General features: G+C 40.2%; 1 protein-coding gene across 1 annotated transcript; it reads right to left on the bottom strand.

Annotated features, from left to right (window-relative positions):
* On the bottom strand, positions 1-23431 carry SLC6A14 (solute carrier family 6 member 14). The gene is made up of 14 exons (XM_047082127.1): positions 23384-23431; positions 22245-22410; positions 18603-18734; positions 16871-17032; positions 15704-15842; positions 14115-14247; positions 11847-11987; positions 7431-7659; positions 5913-6038; positions 4354-4472; positions 3827-3926; positions 3458-3567; positions 1115-1282; positions 1-147 (listed from the first exon to the last, which is right to left on the bottom strand). The coding sequence occupies exons 1-14, from the start codon at positions 23429-23431 to the stop codon at positions 1-3; spliced, it is 1920 nt and encodes a 639-aa protein (XP_046938083.1).
* Between the last annotated feature and the right edge of the window lie 1893 nt (positions 23432-25324).

The raw sequence follows: 25324 nt of genomic DNA, 5'->3' as shown, positions 1-25324 counted from the left end.
TCATTCTGGTTTTCTACTGCCGCTGACAGTAGGTATTTCATGGTCAGTCTCTTTTTTAGGATCTATCATGTCTTTGTATCTCTCCCCACGATGTCGTTCCAGGTACGGACCCCAGTTAGAAGCTGGTCTACAACAGCTTACGATGCGCTGAAAAGAAAAAAAAATAAAAGCATGTTTTAGACCATATCAAATATCAAACCGTATTTCCCTTGCAGAATATTAAGTTTCCTCGCTAAGCAAAATGACCTAGGAACCACAGAAAAGTCAAAAGTGATCATCAAAATTCTTAATATAGTGTGCTAAAAAAAATGATACTCAAAGTTAACTAGTTGCTAATAGAATTACATTGACTACAAGACAAAAATAACCGAGCCTACAAATGATTTTAAGAGGAAGTGTATGAGCCCATTACTCCACGTCTTTTCACTGAATTCTCCGACATTGCTGTCCTTCGCTGAGAGTGAGAGTCAGGTGAGGATTTTATCCAGTGTATGCCTGCGAGGTTTCGAGGTTTCGAGAACCAAAGAAAGAGAACCCTGGGGTCAAACCATTGATCTGGATGGGCTTGGGAAATTATTTAAAACCTGACTCCTGACGTTTGTCCCAGTCATTGTCCTAGTGAGATGTCATAATCAACTCCATCCCCCTGGGCCTCTGTGCCAGAGGGATCACTCAGGGTCTAGATGGGGTGTGAGATCATTTACCAGGCTTTTTCAAGTCTGCACAGGCTATTAGGACATGCGTTATAACCGGACAATGCTTTTAAAGTGAAGATCGTAGATCTAAAGCAAAAAGGTCATTTGCCTTGTGTCCTCTTCAGGGACAACTCAGCACAAGTATAAATGGCATAACTTGTACGTGCCGAACACTCTTAATAGGGCCTGAGGATACAGCAGCAAGCAACATAAGACTCCTCCCTAAAGGAGCTTATAATCTAGTACAAGACACTCAGATATATAAATATAAAGCAATGTTATGTACACAGTAGTCAGATGATTGTATCAGGCGTAGAAGTAGCCTAAAGGCTCATAATCCCCTCTTACCACCGTATGAGTAATCTTCATGCGGATCGTAAGTACTCTATTTAAAGAATAAATAATATAAATGTGCTTACTTGGAAGATAGTTCCTTCAGCTTGAATTATTTTTACGACGGCCATAATTGGAATCCAAATAATGCAGAAAATAATCATACACCAGCCTAGAGCAACTCCCCAGTCAGGGTACGGAATTTTGGCATAATTAGGCCTATGAAATTTCACCAATGACCAGATCAAAATTGCCTGTGAAAATAAAGTATGAAAAAACAATGCTAAAGATTAGACTTTATTGCATTAGTGATTTCTGTTGCACTAACTGTGAGGCATTTGATCCCCTTCCTTGGAAATAATCCATCAAAAGCAATTACAATGAAGATACACTCAAGCGACCAAAAATAACCCAATGACCAGCCAGAAGATAATTCTAAATGAACCAATCTAAGTAACTTGCATTTGACTTTGAATAGATTCTTCCAAAATGAGCACCTCCATATCTGTGCAAAAGGTGCAAATAAATACTTGTGCCACATGTGTTTCAATGCTCAGGAAATATATCAGGCTGAAAGTTAAATAATACCTGAAAATCTCTGTCCTTGACCTTTTAACTTTAATTTATAATAGTATGGTTTTATTCTGTGCCATAAGCTAGCCAGCGTATAGGAGAAATGTAAAGTACCCTTTAGTGAACGGGCTTTGCTCCCTTGCTTAGCAATTGTTTCTATTATCTCCCACTGCACAGGGCAGTCCTTTCGCCACACCTGAAACACACACGCATTCACACACATTTGGTACATATTTACCAAAGCACACGTCACCTCCAGCCTCTCTGGCAGAGAAAAACAAGCTCAATGTATGTATGGGCAAAACAGTGAAATCGGAATCTTAACAGTGAAAAGACTGAAGTTGAGGTCAAGTTAAAAAAAAAAAAATCTTTAAAAAAATCTAGACATGTTGCCACATTAAATCTAACTCTTTAGAAATCTGTAAAGCAAACAAAACTAAATAAACAAAAGCCAGAGTCACCTCCTAGTTTCTCTAGATTTAGCTGTCTTTGTTTTACTAAAACCAGTGGAGAGATAGAATGTAAGAATCTTTATCAAATAGCTCTTCAAGTTTACTATTAAAACTAAATAGGTTAATTCCATTCATTTAAGTAATTTAAATGTATTTCCCAATTGCCATAATTTTTTACATAACTACAAGAGAATGGATGAAGGATCCGGGAGAGTATCCATGACCTCACATGACTTTATACAAAGTAGATGATAATGTATAACCCTTAATATTTAATACTTTTGCATTTGAAATTAAATCCCATTGTCAAAGCTGTGTAATCGATGAAAACTAGCTGGCTAAAAAGTATAGTGAGGTCTTCTAAATTGACAAAGGGCTTATTTGATTATGGAGACTTGTCAAATGAGGAAAACAATATTTAGTAGCACAGTCAAAATCGTTTAGCTAGAATATGGGGCGTCTGAAATATTTTGACTCAGTACATCCAGTCCCAAACTGCTCGCTACTTGAAACTGACCTTATGAAATGTAAATAAATAACTAAGTAAATAAATAAATAAATCTTAACACCCTCTAAAACAAACATAATATTTCAGATGTGAAGCAAATTCTGGATCAAATTATTTAATGCATGAAGACAGTGAGAACCAACAGATGTCCTCTTATGAATTTTTGCCACCTCCCCATCTCTACCAAGACAGTAATCCTCATCCTGTGAAATGTTTTTGCCAATCAGTCATTTACTGCGCTGAACTGTTCTTTAAAGGTTTCCTGTTTATATGCCGTGTCTGTCCAGTAAGATCTCTTTTGCTTTCCCTCGGTTCTTAAATAGTACCCATTGTTGAATTTAACATGAACCATTGCCTCTGTTGACAGCGGTGAGTTTCTTTTAGCCATTTCAGATCGTAAATACCTTCCCATACAGAGAAAAATTATGCATTAAAATCTGAGTGTTGCTTCTTAGCAATTTGTATATTTAGATCGCATTCCTTGAAGACAAGAGCCTGCGTCTTAGCAGAGAGGTTAGGAACATTGTAGATGACTCGGCGTATTTTTAGGGAACGAGCAAATGAACCATTTTTACTTCTTCTATTGAGAATTTTTAAATATGTAAGAACTGTAAATCTATAGGAGCCTGTTCTTCTTCTCAAATGGTAAATGTTTAAACCTATAGCCTCAAAAGCAATATTGCAAAGGCGTTTTAATTTAGGCCACTTACAGGTGCCAGTCATAAAGCAAAAGTTGGAAGCCATTAATTTATGACATTAGTTTGCTTTATTGTCTCCGATATGAATTATTCTTCAAGTTTATATTAGAAATGTTATATATATATATATATATAACATTTATATAGATAATAATATATATATTATTGATACCAAATTCATGGCATATTAATACTTACAATCAGAAGAAGAGGTGTAATGACAAACCAGCAAGCTCTCCACCAAAGCCAGAATATCCACCTTTTTGCTCCAATCATCATTTCTATATCTTCAATGAATCTGTTCCCACCTTAAAAAAAAAAAAAAAAAAAAAGTGCGTTCAGCCCTTGCTCACATTTTCTTCCTTTAATCATTGTGGCCCCGAATTATCTTTCTATCTAAACATTTCCCTATACTGCAGCAATGGAGTATACGCTTTTAACTACAGTTGCTTCATTATCAATTTTCCCAGTTATATTATACTCTACTATTATGGTAAACATAATGAAAAGGAACCAAACTAAATTACTGTAATGAAATGTGTAGATAATTCTGTAGTTACTATTTACCGTAAATCCAGATGATTCCTATTATTTCCAGTATAGCCGCAATCAAAATGCCCCATCCAGCACAGAAGTGGTCAATCAGATGAACCCAGTAAATTCCAGCCTACAAAAAGAATACCAAATCACCTCTAAGTATATTTTAATTATTTTTATGACTGACGAAGTCTTTAAAGTGAATCTATTCATTTGATTTTCACAAATGCTCCTTGGTTTCACCTGTGCTAAGATGTGAAACAAGAACATTTTCAAATGCAAAGACAAATGTGGCTTTAAACATCTCAAAAGGGATATGTAACTTCATTGTAATTGGGGAAGTTGTCCATTATTGGGTCTCCTCCCCTCTTCAAAATAGACTGCCCATTGAAATTGTGCTATAATGGGGAAAAAAACTGGGCTAAAACTCAGAAACCCTTGATCCAAGGCAGACTTAGACTTGTCACGGAACATCCTCTTAAACCTTTGTTTCCTCATGTAGATTATGAAGTACATTCCAACGAACGATTTGTCTGTGTAAAAATACTATAGTATACCTGAGTCACACAGACGAGACCAAGGAGAAACAGCACCAAGCAGCAACCCAAAGTTATAGGAACCCTCATTTTCTTCATCACTTTGGGAAATAAATCTTGGATCGTTGTTGTAATCGTTTCTTCAGAAGGGGAGAAAAATGGCGGGTTAATGTCAACTCACTTGCCGATAGTTTTAATCTAAGAATTCCACTTCTATTAATCACATTTACAAATATATGAAGAGAATATACTCTGGGTCCTACTCCCGGCTTTTAAAAATCCATAGTGTCCTTTCTCTTCGCAGTCACCACTTGGTTCTGATAAAACACCGAACGCGGCCCTCTTCATTTGTTGGTTCTAGTCTGTTTTTTAAGGCTTTTCGTTGGTGGTAACTACAAGGTAACAGATCTCTGGGGCTGAAGTAGTTTGCAAGAGGGTTATGGGGAAGGAAGAATTCTAGAACTTTTAAATAAGGTGAATATTTGAATAAATACCATGGAGACAGAAAGGCCTTCCAGGTTTAAGAAATAAATGGGTTCGTGAAACAATCCTGGCTAAAAATAGAAGGTTGTATGACCGAAAGGATTAAGATGCAGGTTTAAAATGTTCAAGGGCTTTGAAAGTCAACTAGAGAAAGCCAGACTTTATACTGTACAGAGTTAACTATTAAAATATTTTATGTAAGAGTGATACGATGAAGAATGTTCCAGAATCTCTAGCTGTGTACCCTAGGGAAAATCCCCATGTGTACGCAGAGCCATGTGCCAGAGTAATCACTGCAGTAGCGTGCGTGAGTTTTAAAAGTGGAAATAATCCAAATGGCCATCATTTTGGGGACAGATTGTGAATTAACTAGATCTACATGAGCACGTGTCAACAAAGGTTCACAATACATGTAAAAAAAAAAAAACAACCGTCAGGGTGACATGTATGCTATGAGACTTCACGTTTACGTGACAAAATTTCATTTAGGTGTTATTTATGGATACATATGTAGCGTCTACAAACATGGACTGAGTCCCACACATAATCCGTGGTGACAGTTGCTGCTAGGAAGGAAGAAATGTGAATCGTATTCGGGACAGAAACACAGGGAGCCTCAATTTCATTTCTGAAGCAAATATAAAGTATTAAGCGCCTGTTCCTTTCGGGTGTCTACGGCGTGAGTACTTTGTATTTTTCTGTATTTAAAATCAAGTTAAAAAGAATTTGCAGACCCTAAGAGTCAAAGCTGACGAGGACAACAAGGATAGGAAAAGGATATTTTCTTTTTTTTATTTTTTTAAAAAAAATTTTTTTTTCAACGTTTATTTATTTTTGGGACAGAGAGATACAGAGCATGAACGGGGGAGGGGCAGAGAGAGAGGGAGACACAGAATCGGAAACAGGCTCCAGGCTCCGAGCCATCAGCCCAGAGCCTGACGCGGGGCTCGAACTCACGGACCGCGAGATCGTGACCTGGCTGAAGTCGGACGCTTAACCGACTGCGCCACCCAGGCGCCCCGAAAAGGATATTTTCAAGCAGGGGAAACATGAGTAAAATATAAGAGGGATATGTTAACCCTGGAAGGATTACTTACCAATGGATGCAAACTGAGAGTCGAGACCCAAAGTCAAAAGCATGAAGAAAAATAATATGGACCAAAATGGCCCACCTGGGAGTTGGGCTAGAGCTTCTGGATAAGCAATGAACGCCAGATCAAAACCTAAGAAAAATGTATGACACGGAATTTAAATTAGTTGCCAAAGAGTTCACATATTTGGACAGTTTCAACATAAGATACTAGAAAACTTTCATTTTAATTTGGCAACCCGATCCATGGTATACATTCTTGAGCAACTATTTCATTTCCACTTTTAAAAACATTTGACTTGGTTGTTCAGTCGATGCGATAACGCGAGCACGTGACAAGAATTACGCTAGTGAGAAAAATTTTCTAAGCGGCACATGTCTCACATAAGAAATCTTAACTATTTCAACGATTTTGTTTAACCAAATTTCATGTTTTTAAAGATTCGTGAAGAATAACGACGGTCTTACACTCCAGGAATCTAAAGGAAGTTGCCTTAGCCTAGAAAGTCTGAAAGAATTACGCTATCGAGAAAGATATGTTTATGGAACTACCTTTCTAGTCTTGGGCCGTCTCTCCAAATGTTCACCCGGAATCACTATTTGTAGCGGCATTTTAATTAGTATACGGACACTTGCAAGATTGTATGTAACTAAACTAGAAACTGACTCTTATTTCATATTTGATGTATATTAATTTTAGAGGTGCTTTTGAATTTTTTCCAAGTAGGTGGTACTTAGTTTTAAGTATGTTGAGTTTCTCCAGACTCCCAGAGGACTGGCCTTGCATTCAGGAGAATTAGCTGCGAGCCTGTACTGTGTCACTATCCGTCCCTCCTCTGGAAGTGAGGAGCTGGACATTGGATTATCCATAAGGTCCCTTCTAGTCCTAACATTCTATTCTCCTGCATTGGTCTCTCCATCAAGTGCTAGCCATAAATAAAAATTTAAGGAGGAATTCCTACTACTAAGGACCCTAGAATTCTTTTCCTGAGAATCTCAGCCAGATAATTAAGCATCCCTAGCTAATGGCTTTAAAGTTAGGAAGTTCATTAATCAGGTTCCTTTAAAGCTGGACACTCAAAGTCACTTGGGTTTCTATCTATACAAGATCTGATGTGTCTTAAAAGTTCAGACACAATACTGTACTTGCACTCATACAGTCATATATATATGAACACACACATGTATATATACACACACATACATGAAGATAACACATGTAAAGGCACGCACGATGCCTGATACTTGTAATTGTACAATAAGTAGTTCATGTTAAGGACTAAACAGAATTCAATAAAAATATCTTCTTAAACAGTTGTTCCCTAATATAGTCCTGTTTTCCGAGATCATCCGAGAAGTACCACATCATTAAAACAATCAAATTACCTAAGATGAAATGAGAAAGAAAATGCAACGCCCTTAATCCTGCTTGAGTGCTTTCAGTAAATTGCTATAAAATGTATTAGTGTTTCCTAAATGAGCTGCACTGAATTAATCAAAGTTGTTAATATATAGCGCTACATACCTGATTTTACAACTTGAGAGACCTCCTTTCCCGATATATGAGCCATGTGTCCCAATATAGAAAAAATAGCAAATCCGGCGAACACGCTCGTGAGGCAATTTGTCAAACAAACTACAATAGCATCTGAGAAGCAGTTGTTATTGAACTTATTGTAAGATGATAGAGCAACTAAGCCGCCCCAAGCCACCGAAAGGGAGTAAAATATTTGAGTGGCCGCGTCTTTCCAAACCTATAAGAAAAGGCAATTTAGTATTTCAAAACATGCACTTTAAATGTTATACTTCTGTAAAATATGTTTATATATACAAATGAGTGAATATGAGTAGTAAGGAAGTAAACGCCACCTACCCACTGCTCAGCTTAGAAAGTAAAAAGTTACCAGTGTTCGAAAGCCTCCAAGCACCCTTTTCTGACATCACCCTTCAACTTCCAGTGGTAACTGCTATCCTGACTTGTGTGTGTATGACTTCCTTGTTCTCCTTTAAATTTTTAAACTAGATAAATGTGTCTACCCAAACAACACGGCATTTAGCGGAGTTTACAGAAAAGTTTTCTTAATGCCTTGGAAACTTGCACAACTTGCCTTTTTTCATTCAGTGTTGTATGAGATTTCTCCATTATCAATTTGAACCAAATGAAATTGCAATTTCGTGAGTCAAAACTGAAAACATATTGACAGATTCATATGGTTTAGTTAAAGATACATGGTTTTGAACACTTGTAAACATATTTTTAATGTTTATTTTTGAGAGCGAGAGAAAGAGAGACAGAGTGCAAGCGGGGGAGGGGCAGAGAGAGAGGGAGACACCGAATCCGAAGCGGGCTCCAGGCTCCAAGCTGTCAGCACAGAGCCCGACGTGGGGCTCGAACTCACAGACTGTGAGATCATGACCTGAGCTGAAGTCGGACGCTTAACCGACTGAGCCACCCAGGCGCCCGTTCATGAATCTATTTCTGACACTACTGTCCCAACTGGTCAGAAAGAATGTGACCAGAAACTATGGAACAGCACATTGTTTCAATTCCTATAGCGTTATGATATTGTTTCGTATCTGGTAGAACAGGTGTTCTTTACTTCTTCAAAAACACCTTTCTTCTTTTGCCTTTTTCTCCTTCACATACGCTTTACTATCGGCTTTCCAGGTCTAAGGAAGACCGTGCTGCAAACCTGATGAAAATTCTACTGACTCGACACATCAATTTGGGGACAACAGAAACATATCAATTCTTAACAAGGCATCCCTTAGATCACCAATTCCCTTATCCTGTGTTTGTTTGATTAGAGCCTCATGTAGCCGGCCTCAAGTCTTTAACAGCCTCTCCCTCACGTCATCTCATCCTACCCCTTTACCAATCTGCCTTTCACAGTGTACCCCTCCTAGATCATTGCTAAAGGACAATAATTAATCATAGAAATGAATCGAAGTGAATCCACTTTAACAGTGAAATTCTGTAGATCTAACGCGACCCAAAGGAAAAAAAAAAAAAAACCCTAGTTGTGTAGATTTCAAATAATAAGACCGGCCAAGATTTGGGCAAAAGTGGGGGGTTTTTTAGTCCATCTAAACACAGGACTGCTCAGTGAAAGGCAGGCACTAGAATATGGTGACAAAGAGCCATAGCCCTGTAATCACAAAGAAGGAAGTTTACATCCAATGTCTCTCACTCTCCTTGACTTCACTTTATATAATGTTTTTTTTTTAATTTTTTTAACGTTTATTTATTATTGAGAGACAGAGACAGAGAGAGAGAGAGGGCACAAGCAGGGGAGGGGCAGAGAGAGGAGGAGACACAGAATCCGAAGCAGGCCCAGGCTCCGAGCCATCAGCACAGAGCCTGACGCGGGGCTCGAACCCACAAACTGTGAGATCGTGACCTGAGCCGAAGTCGGACGCTCAACCGACTGAGCCGCCCAGGCGCCCCTATATAACGTTTTTAAGCCTGTTTGTTCATCTGTAAAATGGAGATGGTGATGAAGATGATGATGATGATGATAAAATAAATCAAAAGAGGGGCGCCTGGGTGGCGCAGTCGGTTAAGCGTCCGACTTCAGCCAGGTCACGATCTCGCGGTCTGTGAGTTCGAGCCCCGTGTCGGGCTCTGAGCCTGGAGCCTGTTTCCGATTCTGTGTCTCCTTCTCTCTCTGCCCTCCCCCCGTTCATGCTCTGTCTCTCTCTGTCCCAAAAATAAATAAACGTTGAAAAAAAAAATCAAAAGAACAAAATATATACAATTATTACTATTGATGTCCTAGGGATGATGTGTGAGAATTTACTAAGATAGTATCTGTAAAGCAATTAGGATGCTCAATGGTAGCTATTATTGCTATTAAGGAAAATAATCATAAATTGATACTTGGTTTCTTTTATGGAAATTAAAAACTCTAATTCCCCCCTTGAAAAGTATGTAATCTATTTCCAATTTCAATAGGAATAAAAGTTGTCAGGGAGTAAAATATTACTAGGTCTTCAGAATAGAGCTTGATGTTAGATTATTATTATATTATAATTACTTTATAATGGCAGGAAGCCAGTAGAAAGCAAAATGGATGGATGGATGGACGGACGGATAGATGGATGGATAGACAGGATAAGATAGATAGATAGATGATAGATGGATACATACATAGATGGATAGATACATAGATACATAGATGGTATATAATGGTTATTTCACTTATTCTAACAAAATCATTAGAAATGAAATGCTCATTTCTTAGGCAGCTGTACATTTTAAGAGATGAACAACGTGGTTATGTTGATCTCTCAGCTGCTTTTACTTGACACATTTTGTATGCATATGTGAGTTAAGGGGATCTTAGAAATGAGTGTGGCAGGTCTGGGTTCTATGCAAATGCTAGACGTGTACCTAAGGTTGCAAATAAGAGTGAAACAAAATTCCAAACATAGTTATAATCTCCATATCTATCAATCTCATAGCTATCTACAAAATTATTGATTTTGGGATTCGAAAACCTTAATTCAAGATGTACCAGCTGGCTGTGTAAACTTAACTAAATGTGACTCTTTCTGGGTTTTAATTTCATCACTATAAAATGAAGGAGTTCGCAAAATCATCACTGAAGACCAGAAGAGTCTTCTAGCTATGAACGTGTGTGGTCCTCTGCTCTCCTAAAGACTGTAACAGAGTTCAGATAGCCAAAGAAAAGGAAAAAATATATATATTTGTGATCCCAGGCTCAGAATACAGATTATGAGAAATAAAAAAAAATCTAAGAAATAATTCTCATTACCAGCAAACCCAAAGAAAGAGTGAAGGTACTGTTTGTATGGGGGGGGGGTGGGGAAGAAGGGGGGTTCTATTGTATGTTTCACAAGGAGCTTTAGGTTTAGGTCTGATATCTTAAAGGTAATAGAGACAATGAAACACAGACCAATATGAAATAATCACATACATTTTTCAGGCTTGTAAACATCTCTTAAAGAATATCAAAGGGGCTTTTCATCTGTGCTCAAAGTTATGAAGTTTAAGGAAAATGGAGGGTCCACTTCTTAGGGAAAATGTTGCCATCTATAGTAGTACAATGTAACCTAACAGCAGTGATTAAAATCATTGCCGATATTTAGATTGCAGTTTACCATTTTGAAAGCGCATTAATTAATATTTTATCTTGTCTAACAACCTAACAGAGAGAAGATGATGAGTACCAACTTCCATTTTATTTGTTTCTTATTCATCGTCAAAAATGTCCCTTGAGTTGGGAAGATATTAAAAAACAAGGTTAAAAGACGTGAGACTCAAGATAAATGAAGAAATAAACAAATGGCCTGCGGGCACATCAAGCTACATCTCCAAGACTAAAACAATAAAAGTTCATAATTCTAAAAGAACATAAGGCCGTTGTGGTTAATTATTGAGGGAAAATTATTTGGGCACAGGAAACCAAAGGCCAGAGACTGACATCTCAATTTTCGAAAAAGGCAAAGGATACATAGATTTCCATGACTAAAAACTGATCAATTTGACTGGATTGCCAGAAAGATTCTACAGCAAATAATTAAATATCCAGATTGGAAGTATTTAGAAAATAGCAAACTGCTATCTGGCAATGGACGAGAGCTAAAAGAGGGTTTACCCAATTCACATTCATGGCACATGGTTAGGTTTATAACAGTCTTGTTTATGGAATGCTTCATTCACTTCAAATTTGTGTTGTAACAGCATAATCCATTAGGTGCGCTTTGATTTTAATTTGGGGATATTCACTTGGAAGACAATTAAAATGCACATTAGACCATTAAACTCGCGGCTGTAATCTTGAAATCTAGTGTATCCAAGAAGTCTCACGGTCTCACGGTCCTACTCGGCAACTTGTAGGCATTATGACACTCCTGTTCAGTGTTTGCTTTTAAGGTTTACCTCCTCGGATAATTTGAAATCCAAATGGAGTCTTACCTCAGCTTCCCGAAGTTTGGTAAAGTTTGACTGTGCTCCAATATAGTATGAAATGCCTTTCGACGCACCCTCCAGAGTCGCACCTCGAATTAACAGGATGAGTAGGACGACATAGGGGAAAATCGCTGTAAAATATACCACCTACCAAGAAAAACAACCAGAGGTTAAGAAGTTAGATTTTTCAGCCGTGGTATTGAATTGTATGCAAACAAAGTTATTAGCCAGTCGAGATCAGCAAAATACAGTATCAAAGACTTCATAAGTTACTAATGAATCCGGTGACACCCCTACCAAAGTTGCCATCGTTTTGTCTTTCTGTTCTCCCCACTCTCAAATGATCCATTTTCAAAACACTCCGATGTATGAAGCAATATTTCCTGGGTTCACGTTGTGAATACACGAGACCTCAGCAGTAGCAACTTGGAATCTAGATAGACTGCTTTCCTAAATATGTCTTTTTAAATGTCTGAGGAGACAGAGTATTGCTTCTTGGTAAATTACTACATTGAGATGGGAAGGGAAATGGTCTTAAACCCTGCGATGGTTTGTATATATTCACTCCCCAAGGAGAAGGAACATAATCTCCCACGAGATGGCCAAATCTCATGAAGGCTGATTAGAGCGAATACCGAACCCTTGATATTATTATCCTTAAAGCTGCCATTAAGAGATTGGATAGCACAGATACAAGTGCGCTGCTCGTAGCCTAGATAACACATGGTTCCAGATGAGCAGATTGCCTCTGAGGCTGGCTTTTCATCAATGCGGATGATTTCTTTGATCCATAGATGTCCTATGTTTGACAATAGGCCCAAGGAGACGATTTAAAGCCAGCCAGAGACCAATAACAATTAACTGCCTAGGCAAATGGCCTTTCAGGGATTATTTCAATATTAACGTCAAAAGGGAGCCACAGGTTTCAAAAATGTGCAACTGAAACATTATTTTCGAAGGTTTCCACGGACTTTCTGAGGGGCACAGTATTTGTGTGATGTAGTGGCATCTCATTATAATTTTACGTTAACTGAATGTGCTAGATATTCTACCGGGAATTCATAGAGAGAGTCCACAGTTATGCCTGTCCTCCGTCTTTAGGAGATTTCGGCCTAGCAGTTACAAACACATAGATATTCATTTCTCTGGGTGCTGCACAACTGTTCATGGAGAAAATTTCACGTTGTTCCCTGAAATTGCCAAGATGCTCTTTGAAAGTTTAAAACATAAAACCATACAGAGGGACAATACTAATGGTTTTTCAGAAGGGGACAAAAAGAGGGTTCTGAGCCATTCTGGGGAAGCTGTAGAACAACTGCGTCTTTGATTTTTTTCTCTCTCTCTCCAACTGAAGGATTCCTGACGCTGATGCTATCTAACAAGGATCTAGACTTTTCCAAACCCAACACTGCAATACATAATTCCATTCAAGATGCTTATTTATATAATAGGACAGACAATTTAAAAATATATGCCCAAGCCTCAGAATGCTGTCTTGACTAGCAGGGTCCAACTTCTGGGTACAGCTGACCCTTGAACAACACAGGTTTGAACTGCACGGGTCCACTTATATGAGGATTGTTTTCGATAAATCCAGTACCGTGAATGTATTTTCTCTTGCAACTTTCTTAATAACATTTTCTTTTCTCTAGCTTACTTTATTGTAAGAATACAGTATATAGTATATGTAACAGGGTGCCCCGGTGGCTCAGTCGGTGAAGTGTCCAACTTCAGCTCAGGTCATGATCTTGCCGTTGGTGAGTTCCAGCCCCGCGTCGGGCTCCGTGCTGACAGCTCAGAGCCTGGAGCCTGTTTCAGATTCTGTGTCTCCCTCTCTCTGCCCCTCCCCCGCTCACGCTCTGTCTCTCTCTCTCTCTCTCTCTCTCTCTCTCTCAAAAATAAATGAACATTAAAAATATGCACATAACGTACAAAAATACGTGTTAATTGACTATGCTATCAGTAAGGCTTCTGGTCAACAATAGTAGGATTTTCAACTGCACGGGGTGGGGGTGTTGGCGCCCCCTCCCCCCAGACTTGTTCAAGGGTCAGCTGTCATTGTCAAACTCTAGTACTAGTTTTTGCTTGTTTTATTTATACCAATAGCGGGGATCTTATGTATTTTCTTACAGCCAGGCCGCCTCCTTAGAAAGCTTGTCACGCATTTGAATTGTTCCCGTTATAGAAAAAACATGCATTTGATTACGCTTGCCACTGAACTTCAACGAAGTTGGAAAAGAGCTACATCACTCTCTAATGTGTTTTCCGAATTACCTTGCCAGAAGACTTGATTCCTTTAAATAGCGCTGCTCCGACTATGAGCCAAGCCAGAAGAAGACAAAGTGCTAAATACCACACAATTACCCCAGTCTCATCCATTCCACTTGACCGCTGGAGCGCCACTTTGCTGAAAGCACACAAGTTCTTATGAACACAGAATCGCGGTCCTACTACATCGAATTCTGCAACATCCGTCATCCAGGAGGATGTTCCATCTCAATACATCAACGTCATGGGACGTTTCTATTGATACCATTGTAAAGAGGGGCAAACGTCGTTCAATGAAAAGCTAGGCTATGCATGTGAGCGTTAACCGTGGCCAGTGCAGAGTTCCAAACCCTCGAATAAAACATCTACTAGTTCCTGTAGCTATGGTTTCCCCCCTCGTATTTCAAAGCTCCTTTATGTAAAAATAATAATAATAATAATAATAATAATTAATAATAACCTTACATCAGGTTATTTCTTTCATTCGTCACCATATTTTTTCTCCAAGTAAAATGATGAAGAAAACCCCGAAAGTTATATTCAATTCTTCATCGCGCTTTTAGTTAGCATCAAACCTAGACTGGTCCCCATTTGTATGCCTTTTTCAAAGGCTTTCTGTAACATTCAGTGATTTCTGTTAGAGACGTGCGTGGATCTGGGATTTTAATTCTTCGCTTTATGTTTGGGAACATTTTAAGATCCAAATTTTAAAAGGGCCACAGAGCATTAGCACATCGGTGAGGAAGAACTCATTACAGCGTTATTCAGGGAAATCTGGTAAGGGTCAAAGGTAGGTAGAAGTAAGGAGAGTAAGAAGAGATCATTTAAAATTAATACAAGTAAATATATATATATATATATACCTCTATAATATATACATAACATATATATAATAATATATATAATCTCACATATCTATTTTTACCATGTAATGACAACTATAAGTAAAATAGGCAATGAAGAATTTCAGCCTTAAATAAATAGCAATTTTACTCCAAATATTACTCATCACCCAGCTGTTTATTATTAGAATTTGCTCATTGTAGTCCAAAATGTGAGTATTTTTTTCTTCAAAGCAATGCCCTAACTTAGACCTAAAAAGCAATGAATAAACCACTGCTGACAGTATTCTGCTCATTTAATAAGGAATTTTTAAATGACCATTTATTGACTATGAGCTGATTTTGCAGGTTACTACTACTCACACAAGCTGGGTAAGCATTTGAGTCAAATGCAGCATAATTTGTTCCGATTCCCCTTTTTGTCCTACTAACATGAGGTAAGGAAAGAGCTGATCACTATTTTACTGTTATTTACAAAAATTTTACGTCACCTCTGTTTAAGAAGCAGATCATCTGGGGCACCTGGGTGACCCAGTCGGTTAAGCGTCTGGCCCTTGGTTTTGGCTCAGGTCACCGTCTCACGGTTTGCAAGTTCAAGCCCCGCGTCGGGCTCTGAGCCGGCGGCACGGAGCCTGCTTGGGATTCTCTCTCCCTCTCTCCGCCCCTCCCCTGCTCATGCTCACTCTCTCTCTCTCTCTCTCAAAATAAATCAACACTGAAAAAAAAAAAAAGTAGATCGTCTAACATACTTACTTCCAATATTGTTCACTGGGAAGCTGTCCTGGCTGATAAGCCTCACTTCCATTGATGCAGGTCAAATTGTGGGTGCTTAACCAGCTTTTATTTACTCGGATGATGTCCCCCATCGTTATACTCACATTACAATGAGTAACTAAAAATTACAAAGAAGAGCACACACAGACACACGTACTTAGTTTTAGAAAAGTATTTTCCTGGAAAAAAAAGTATGAATGGTAAAATAAACTGTTTAGATTGTTACTTGGTGAGGGCAGAGGAGAAATCTTACAAATGGAATAAACCCTGAGTGTTCGGCATCTTAAGTCTTCTCTAATACTGAGCTTGGGGTGAGTATGAAAATGTCTGCCCCTTTACTAGGATTGTGTTTATAGTAATAACCGCCATAAAGTAACAATCATTTCAGATGGGATTTAGTGCTCTAAGGAATTTTTAGGATGTGGACTTATTGAACCTATATAGATAAGTGATACCTTTAAATGGCTAAGAAGCATGAAAGCTTTATCACTTTATTCTTTGATAGACATAGGCAATCCCAGTAGTAATAGCCTACAGTCTCAATATCACGTGATCCCAAAGACCAGCAACGTATGATGGAGACAACGGACATTCTCCAACTGCTGAAACACAATACAAATCTTGGTTTGCGAGCAGAACTCGTTCCGGAAACATGCTTGTAATCCCAAGCACTCGTATATCAAAGCGAATTTCGAGAACCGTTGGCGCAGTTGTGATCACGTGACACTCGGTGCCATGTACAACTCATATGGCAAGACGTCGCCCGTTTATCACGTTAAAACTTATCGGAAATGTTTGCTCGTCTTGTGGAACACCCGCAGGACAAGTTACTCGCAATCCAAGGCTTCACTATAGTACTATCATGGATAGAGCTTTTCTCTACCACTTCCCCATTTTCTTCCTTCTCTCTTGCCTACTCCAAATGATGGCTTAGTTTTTACTGGCTGCCCTCAGAAATGAACGAACGGATTGCACTAATCAATTTTCAAGTTATCCAGGCTTTATTCTGCTTTCATCAATAACCCATGGCTCACTTTGAATCGCACCTAAATTGGTTAGAAAATAATGTAACCCTTTAAGCTTATTAGAAAATATAGAAGAACAATGTTCAGTTCACAAATTTTTTAAAAAATAAATGTAGCTTACCTATAGGCGACCTGCTACAGTTATCATCTGCCCAAACCGAACAATTTTTCCATGGTAGCTCACTTTGAAAAGAAGCAAACATGTAGAAAAGACTATAGGCAATTATGACATTGTAATAGATTGTCACAAAAATGGATATCAGGACCATCGTAATTCCCACACCTGGAAAAGAGAACAATTAAAATTTTTTTAAAAAGTGAACTTTCTTTTGCTAATTCGTTAAGAAAACTGCATCTCAATTTCCCCAAATCTATCTTATTTATTTTATTTTATTTTATATTTTTGTTAACGTTTATTCATTTTTGAGAGACAGAGAGAGACAGAGCATGGCAGGGACGGGGCAGAGAAGGGGAGACACAGAATCTGAAACAGGCTCCAGCCTCTGAGCTGTCAGCACAGAGCCCAATGCGGGACTCGAACTCACAGACCGTGAGATCATGACCTGAGCTGAAGTCAGACAGTCAACCGACTGAGCCACCCAGGCGCCCCTCCCCAAATCTATTTTAAAATGAGAAGTCTGGTTCAGACATTTTCTTTGCCTTTCCTTGTTTTGAGCAGGAGTGGGGAGGCAGTCTAACTACTGTCTAAATAGCTTTCTTCTCAAATTTAAAATTATGTTGGTGATTGGCTTTCTCAGACCGGTTTTTCAGTTAATTAGAAAATGGTACTAAGATCAAGGGCAGAAAACCTCTATTCATCCATCAAGTTCACATGAGCAATCACCCATGGCCATTACTCTCTTATTCAGTCAGAAAATTCTTGTCACCGTGGGTCCTATTCTTAAAAACAAACAGAGGCGCCTGGGTGGCTGGGTTAAGCGTCTGACTGTTGATTTCAGCTCAGGTCATGATCTCACGGTTCGTGGGTTCAAGCCCCACATCGGGCTCTGGGCTGACAGCGCGGAGCCTGCTTGGGATTCTGTCTCCCTGTCTCTCCACCCCTCCCCTGCTCATTCTCTTTCTCTCAAAAATAAATAAATAAATAAACATTCAAAACCAACCGACAAACACTAGTTATGGCTCTACTTACTTCATCTATAAACCAGTATTTTAATAGGTGGAAGACAAAGCCTCCAAACGAGGGCACAGGATTTCTCCAAGTACATGTAAAGAACATCCAACAACCCCGTACCCATCTGAATTTAAACTTCTGAAGTTTCTTGAACTCTCCGGTGTCAAACTGCAGTGTAACATTGAATAGAACTCGAACGCTCAAGGCTAGCTTCTGCGGTGGCTTCTTCAATATTCCAGCACGACTGTTCTACGCACCTCACTATCAATTTATTTTTGACGCTGCATTGAGGCTTTTGCAAATAGTTTGCAGCCGTTGAAACTAATCTTCAGGCAGGAGGGCTGTTTGATGTTTAATGACAATCAAGGCACTTTGAAAAACTTCCCGGGAAGTTAATACGCAACACGACTACAATTGTGCGCCAGAGGAATTTAAAAGGTGAAAATAGGAGAATAATGACACCCTTAAACACCCTCTAGCATCCCCCCTCCCCCCCGTCCCTTCCATACCGTCAGCCCGAGAGAAACAGAACTCCAAATTAACATTTGGTCTGTAAATTCTATGCTGGCAAACGTTCAGAGGAAAAAAAAAAAAAAAAAACGGATGCCTCTTTTGCCTTTCCCATGTCTAAATTGGAAACATTTTAACGCCACATAGTGGGGACAGCTCTATACGCCAAATAGGCCAATAAGCACCATAGGGAAAACGTTGTGATACCAACCTTGAAACAATGGAAGAATCCTCCAAACTGAAACTGGGCCTAAGCTAGCAAATTGTCCCAGTGAACACTCCAGAAAGAACAAGGGTAAACCAGCCAGCGCGAGCATGATCGCATAAGGTATCAAGAAGGCACCTGAAACATGCAAAATAGAACCAAAGCGCCATTATGTCACGAAACCTCGATGACCGTTTGACAACCAACATAACACTCTGAAAGCATTCTGATACAGTGGGTCCTGTATCGGTCCTGACGGGGTTTAGTCCCCAGATTTACTACTCTCTGTGAGAGAGTAGTTGATGCTCTAAACCTTGACCTCCTCATCTGCGAAATGGGAGTCCAGTGTTACCTAAAGACGCTACTGGGGTCATCAAAAACAATAGCCTAAAGGGGCGCCTGGGTGGCTCAGGGGGTTGAGCATCCACACCTCTTGATTTCTGCTCACGTCATGATGTCACTGCTGGGGATCGAGCCCCTCTGCCCCTCCCCCCCCCCAGCTTGCTCTCTCTATCTCTAAAAATAAAAATAAATAAAAATAAAAAACTATAGCCTATAAAAAGCGATCCAGAGGAGGTGAATGATCACAGGCTTTGGAGCCAGATACACCTTGGTTTATACCCTGACTCCACCATGTGCTAGTTATGAGACCTGGGGCAATTTACCTAACCTCCGGACCTTGGGTTCCTCATATATGGGGAGGACAAGAGTAACTCATCAGTATGTGGCAAGGGTTCAGTTACAGAGCCTATGTGAAAACACTTGGCAAGATGGCACACACATCGTAGATGTTCAAAGTTAGTTTCCTTCCTTTGTCCTTTCTAAATAAGCAGTCTATTTTTTTTAAGGCTTCGGGTGCAAATGCTAAGGGTGTTTTAGAGCAGAAGTGTTTGCAACTAAGGATATTATTCCCCAAAGAGTCGTAAGAGTCGTTCCTCAATAAGAAATGTCCTGTTTTTGGTAAAAGATTCTGAAGGTTTGAGGTCTACTCATAGTTAACTTTTCTATTTTATTCTTATTTCTTTTAATGTTCATTCATTTTCGAGGGGGAGAGAGAGAGAGAGAGCATGAGCAGGGGAGGGCCAGAGAGAGGGGGACAGAGGATCAGAAGCAGGCTCAGAACTGTCAGCACAGAGCCCGATATGGGGCTCGAACAGACAAACTGTGGGATCATGAACTGAGCCAAAGTTGGATGCTCAACCGACTGAGCCACCCAGACGCCCCAACTTTTTTATTTTATACAGACTAAATCTCCTACCGTTAGAGTATCCAGATCCCTTTTGGCACTGTAAGTTAAAACTTTTATTATTTTAGGGGCGCCTGGGTGGCTCAGTCGGTTAAGCGTCCGACTTCGGCTCAGGTCATGATCTCACAGTCCATGGGTTCGAGCCCTGCGTCGGGCTCTGTGCTGACAGCTCAGAGCCTGTAGCCTGCTTCGGATTCTGTGTCTCCCTCTCTCTCTGACCCTCCCCCGTCCATGCTCTGTCTCTCTGTTTCAAAAATAAATAAACATTAAAAAAAAATTTTAATAAATAAAATAAAACTTTTATTATTTTACTTTTTTTCTGCCCACACCTGGGGCATAATATTGCTGATTTGAACATTTGCCAGATTGTAGGCTGAAGCAGGGACAAAGTATTAAATTTATTGATCAAGCACTCTAGAAGTCTTAACAAAGTTTAATAAGAAAACATGGGGATCATTGAATAAAAAAAATGGGTTTTTGAATTATGTACGTTTCATGCACCCATGTTACACTGTTTTCCTCATGTATCTTTCATATTACGATATTGTAACATCATACCTGGGGATTACATTTTCCCAACCCTCAAAATTTATTCTATTAAAAATAATGAGACAATAAAATACTTGTTATGTACAAGTCACTAGTCACTAGAACATAGAGACAAATATGTTTTTATAGATGTTGCAATGCACATGGCATCATTACTATGACTAATAGAAGTTTAAGTCCCACCAATGATAAATATAAAGAGAAGTAATACAAAATATCCCTGTCCAAATACAATAATAAGGTAAATTTTACTAGCCCATTATATTTTTTTCAAAAAAAAAAAGGATTATTTTCCTCAGTGGTATATATAGCTTTTTACTTATTATATTATTTTTTTAATGAATAACAACCACAACTGGTGAATTATGAATAAAATACAGTGGCCACAAATTGTTAACGCTGCTGACCTAGACCCTACGGTCGTATGATACCTTTTTCATAAACTGGTAAGAAGAATCTACAGATAACAATGAGTCGAGATTTTAGCAATGGTTTTCCAAACCTGACCATATTTAAAACTCTGATCATTAATACTTGACAAATCTGAATTTCCTGTTCCTCTCCTACCCTTGGACAGAAGAGCAAAAAAGCAGTCGAAAGAGCCTAGATCCCCGTTACCCAAATGATACGATCTTTTAAAACTGAGAGCTGATGTGATATATTAATATTTGGAGGAAATGAGGGCGAAGATGATAATAGCATTTGGGGGCCTACGTTTAAAACTCTCTATTTGACCTTGTTTAACATAGTTCCTGGAAATGCATGGCAACTACTGGGTTTATATATGATATCAAGTCACAGGGAATTTCTGAACCTAGGGATAATCTGAACCTGAACACCAGAGGCTAGACGGGAGTCTGCACGCTCTTCACTACGTGTGACCTGAGGACTTAGACGCCAAAATGATTGTATTCCTAACTCATTTTCAAGTTCAAACTTAGACCAAGCCCATGACTAAACAACGTAGGCTCCAGAGAGGGGAGTTTATGCCACCAACACTTGAAGTGTTTGATAAACAGACCTTGCTTCTTGAGGCTCCAAAGGCCCATATGAATGTTCTAATGCAACCAATTAACAAGGAATATGAGATTGAAACATCACCACACAAAATCCTCTTATACCAAGAAAAATAATTATAGTGGCACAGTTTCACTGGTTCCCAATTATGAAATCTAAGGGCATGGAACCTCTACACTTCTAATAGAACCTGTAATTACAAGTAAATAAAATATGGTGTAAGTGAAAAGTCGTTTCGACATTACTAGAGAATTGTGCAATTCATTTTGTTTCTCTCTGTGTGTCACCTCAGAGTTATTTTATTCTCTTGGTTCTAATTGAGTCTTCCCTAATGATCTATAGGTATAAACAGTATCATTTGGCAGAAATTGAACATCTGGTCTTGAACTAAATTCTCATTGCATTTTGGAAGGATCTTCTACATGGCCCATCCAGTCTGGAATACATGTAACTGAATATTGCAGCTTAAAATACTAAACCTTTATTTTTGAATCAACTCTTTCCACACTCATGTTTCCAGAATGGAATGCCTTACGCTATTCAAGCAAACAGTGTATTTGAACTTCGCTTTAGAATGAGAATTCCCCGCCTTTCGTCTAGATTCAGCCTTACATTAAGCCAAACACATTTAAATCAGAAACTCAGAAGTTGCCACCTGCCCAACTTGAGCTAGCAACTCGTAGTCTGATGATGAATGAAGTATGCTTACTCCCCATCTTCCCACTAACTCAAACTATCACCTGCCTTTCCTCAGTTCTCAAAATAGCCTCTGAGGCCACACAGCACCCCATTTAAACTAGAAGGGAAAGAAGTTGGGGGGTGGGGGTGAGAAATACCTCCGCCATTGTTGTAGGTCAAATAGGGGAATCTCCACACATTTCCCAGGCCCACTGCATATCCAACCATAGATAGAAGATAATCCGATTTTTTGGACCAGTTACCACGGTCCTGATTCTCATCATTTTCACCAACATGGAAATTCTCAGATGAAGCTGTCACTTTCTGGTAGAAGAGACGATATCAAGAGTTTGTCTTTATGCTATTAAAAGTCCACAGAAGCATAATTACACACACACACACACACACACACACACACACTCAAAGACAGACAGACAGACAGACAGACAGAGGATGAACCCAGAAAGCCACAGCCGAGGGAAACGCTTTTCAAAGGTTGAGGACATTTCTGCTAATGGCTGTTTTTACTTTACAACATTTACCTCTTAAAATGAAAAAAAACAAAAAACAAAAAAACCTCTTTAGGTGGAGATGTTTACTCCTTTTGGGGATAAGATCATCCCAACGTTGATGGAAAGGTTACACGGGGTACCCAGCATGAAGGGCAAAAGAAGGTGGACGAATCAATAAGGTTTCAAATACAAAAGCCTTAAAGATGAATTAGGTAAAATGAACACCCTGGAGATTGTATGAGATCTTTGAGAAGAAGGATCCAATTTAGCTTCCACTAAAACAGACAAACGAAAAGAATTTACAGACTCTCTTTCCCATGAGCTGATAGTTTGGGATGTTTGGAGTTAAGGGAAGTTTAACTTGTCTCCTTGTCTTGGAGAGTAAAATCAGTGCTTTTCGGAAAGCCCCAGTATAATATTCCTAGACAAATTCTCCCAACCTGTTAGCTGCTCTAGGGTATAGAAGTTTCCTCAGGTCAGATAAGGACAGTGCATTTCCTCATTTCCCTCCAGCGTACGGACACAGTCCGGAGAGGGACAGAAAACAGGATTCTGTGGGCGTGCCCAAAGCACAGGTTGAGGTGATCCTAAGTCTTCTGGCGACCCCAGTAAGACCTGTTCTGTTTGTCCCGTACTCTATGGGGACATGTCAGGCACACTTGAAGGCAGTTGAAGAGAAACGTGGAGAATAAGGAACAGCCACAGACGGCAAATACAGGGACTGCTTCCCCTGAAGTTATTCCTTCCCCGGCCCCCCACACCTCCCGCCGCTTCCAGACTCCTACCTCCTTCCCTCTGCACTTGAAGAAGCTCGGGCACTTCAACTTGTCCATGGTTGACTCACTCCCTCTGCTCGCTCCACCTCGTCTCGCAGTGCGGCTGAGCTTGACTGCTGACAGGTGCACACTCCCCCGTTGCTACCTGCCTGAGCGAGCCACCTTGCCCAGGGGTGGGACCATTTATGGAGGGCGCTCTCCCCTCCCCTTTCAGGGCGCCCTGTCGTGTCAATTACCGGAAGGGACCAAAGCGAGGCTCTGGTTTTTCCCCAGGTAAGCTGGCGTGTAGCAATCCCCTGCCCTGGCCCGGGGAAAGGGCTGGGCTGTGAGCGAGCGGCGGAGCAGGGAGCAGCCTGAGCCCAAGTGACTGACAGCCTTTGACTCAGAGCCCAGCAGGTGCCTTCGCAATCTCACCTCCTTTCCCGGGTTCCCTGCTTCCTCCTAGCCTCCTCTCTTAGTCTGGTCTCTGTCCCGATGCCACATGCTGATCTCCGCCGGCGTGCGGGGGTGGGGGTAGAGAAGGGGGAAGAAGGACACCGTCTGGGGGCCCATCCTGTTCCCCAAGGTTCTTCTGAACAGACCATATCGTCCTGGGCCCTGGGATTTCTCAAAGTTTTCCCCTCACTAGAAAGCACTTGATCTCCTGGGGCAAACGCTGCTCCCGGAGGCAAAGGCTCCTGAATCGGGCACCTTGAAAAGCAGCCACCTGAGATAAGATTACTCAGCTCGCTCTGCCTGAAAAGAGCAACCTGGAGCCGAATTCTCGGGGACCTTTTTTCTCAGCCTTCGGGACAGCGTTGCCCTTTACAGGGATGGCTTTGTGTAGTATTTCAAAGAGGCCAAACAAAAACAAATTATCGAGCGGGTTTCTGGGAAATTCTAGCCCCAACAAAGGACTCCACTCTGCAAGAGTAGGGCCTTAGAAAGTAAACTATGAGGAAGCATCCCAGCTTGGCCAGGGAGGAAAAGAATTATATAGTGCTGTTTACCAGCGTGGCACCTCGTCATCAAAAGGCGCAGAGTTATTTCATCGGACTCGGGTTACAAGATGGTGGCAGTTGCATGGAACAGTGTGAATCGGTGCCCTCAGAGGAACCAGCAGAGGGTCAGATTCTGTACGGTGTGTGCGGCTCCTTTGTTCTTTGTCCTCCGTTGACCGACATGAATTTCCCGTTTGCAGCAGAAATATACCCTGAGGAATCTGGGCAGGTAAAGCAGAGGGAAGCTCACGAGGGAAGCGAGCAGGTAGTAATGAGAAGCCATCAACGAATTCCACCTGACTTTGTCTTGAACATGGCACAGGCTGGTGTGTGTGTGTGTGCGCGCACGCGCGCGCGCGTGCACGCGCGTGTGCGCACACCTATTAGTATTAGATACTACCTATTATATGCACGCTACTAGGTGTGACCTAAAGGCCAAAATGAAGGGATTATTCTCCCGTCTCAGATATAGAAGAGAGGAGAGGAAAAGGGACGTATAACCCTCTCTGTAAAAGGATGAACTGAAAGGCAAATCTAATAGCATTTCCCAAACGATCAACATCTCGTAGAAATTAAAGGCACCCAGCAAGGGACAATGAAACAGATGGCGACTGTGGGAAGAGAAGGAGAATAGGAGTCTTAAGGATAGATACATTATGGGGATATCGAGGCAGGAGTGGGGGGGGATGCAGAGGAAGCGGCCCCCAATTCTCCCTGCCTCTTATGCAGTAGAGGAGCTTCTAACGACAGTTTAGAGCATCAAGGCATAAACTTTAAAATAGAAGGTATTTAAAAAAAGGGGGGGGCGACTGGGTGGCTCAGATTCTGTCTCCATCTCTCTCTCTGTCCCTCCCCCACTCGCTCTCTCTCTCTCTCTCTCTCTCTCTCAAAAATAAATAAACATTACAATAAAATAAAATAAAACAAAATAAAATAAAATAAAGTATTTTAGGGGCGCCTGGGTGGCTCA

Source organism: Lynx rufus, unplaced genomic scaffold, assembly GCF_022079265.1.
Source record: "Lynx rufus isolate CCGP_SWC_20201006 ecotype Redwood Valley unplaced genomic scaffold, mLynRuf1.p SCAF_19, whole genome shotgun sequence".
NCBI lineage: Eukaryota > Metazoa > Chordata > Mammalia > Carnivora > Felidae > Lynx > Lynx rufus.
Note: the sequence above shows the minus strand (reverse complement) of the source record. Positions and strands in the feature narration are given on the sequence as shown.

What these genes read in the sequence shown, in the direction of transcription:
- SLC6A14 (XM_047082127.1), bottom strand. Translation starts at nt 23,431, where the DNA reads ATGGACAAGTTGAAGTGCCCGAGCTTCTTCAAGTGCAGAGGGAAGGAG. An exon ending in TCAAGTGCAGAGGGAAGGAG is followed by an intron (nt 22,411 to 23,383) that starts GTAGGAGTCTGG and finishes CTCTTCTACCAG; the next exon opens with AAAGTGACAGCTTCATCTGA. An exon ending in CCAAACTTCGGGAAGCTGAG is followed by an intron (nt 7,660 to 11,846) that starts GTAAGACTCCAT and finishes CTTTTCTTATAG; the next exon opens with GTTTGGAAAGACGCGGCCAC.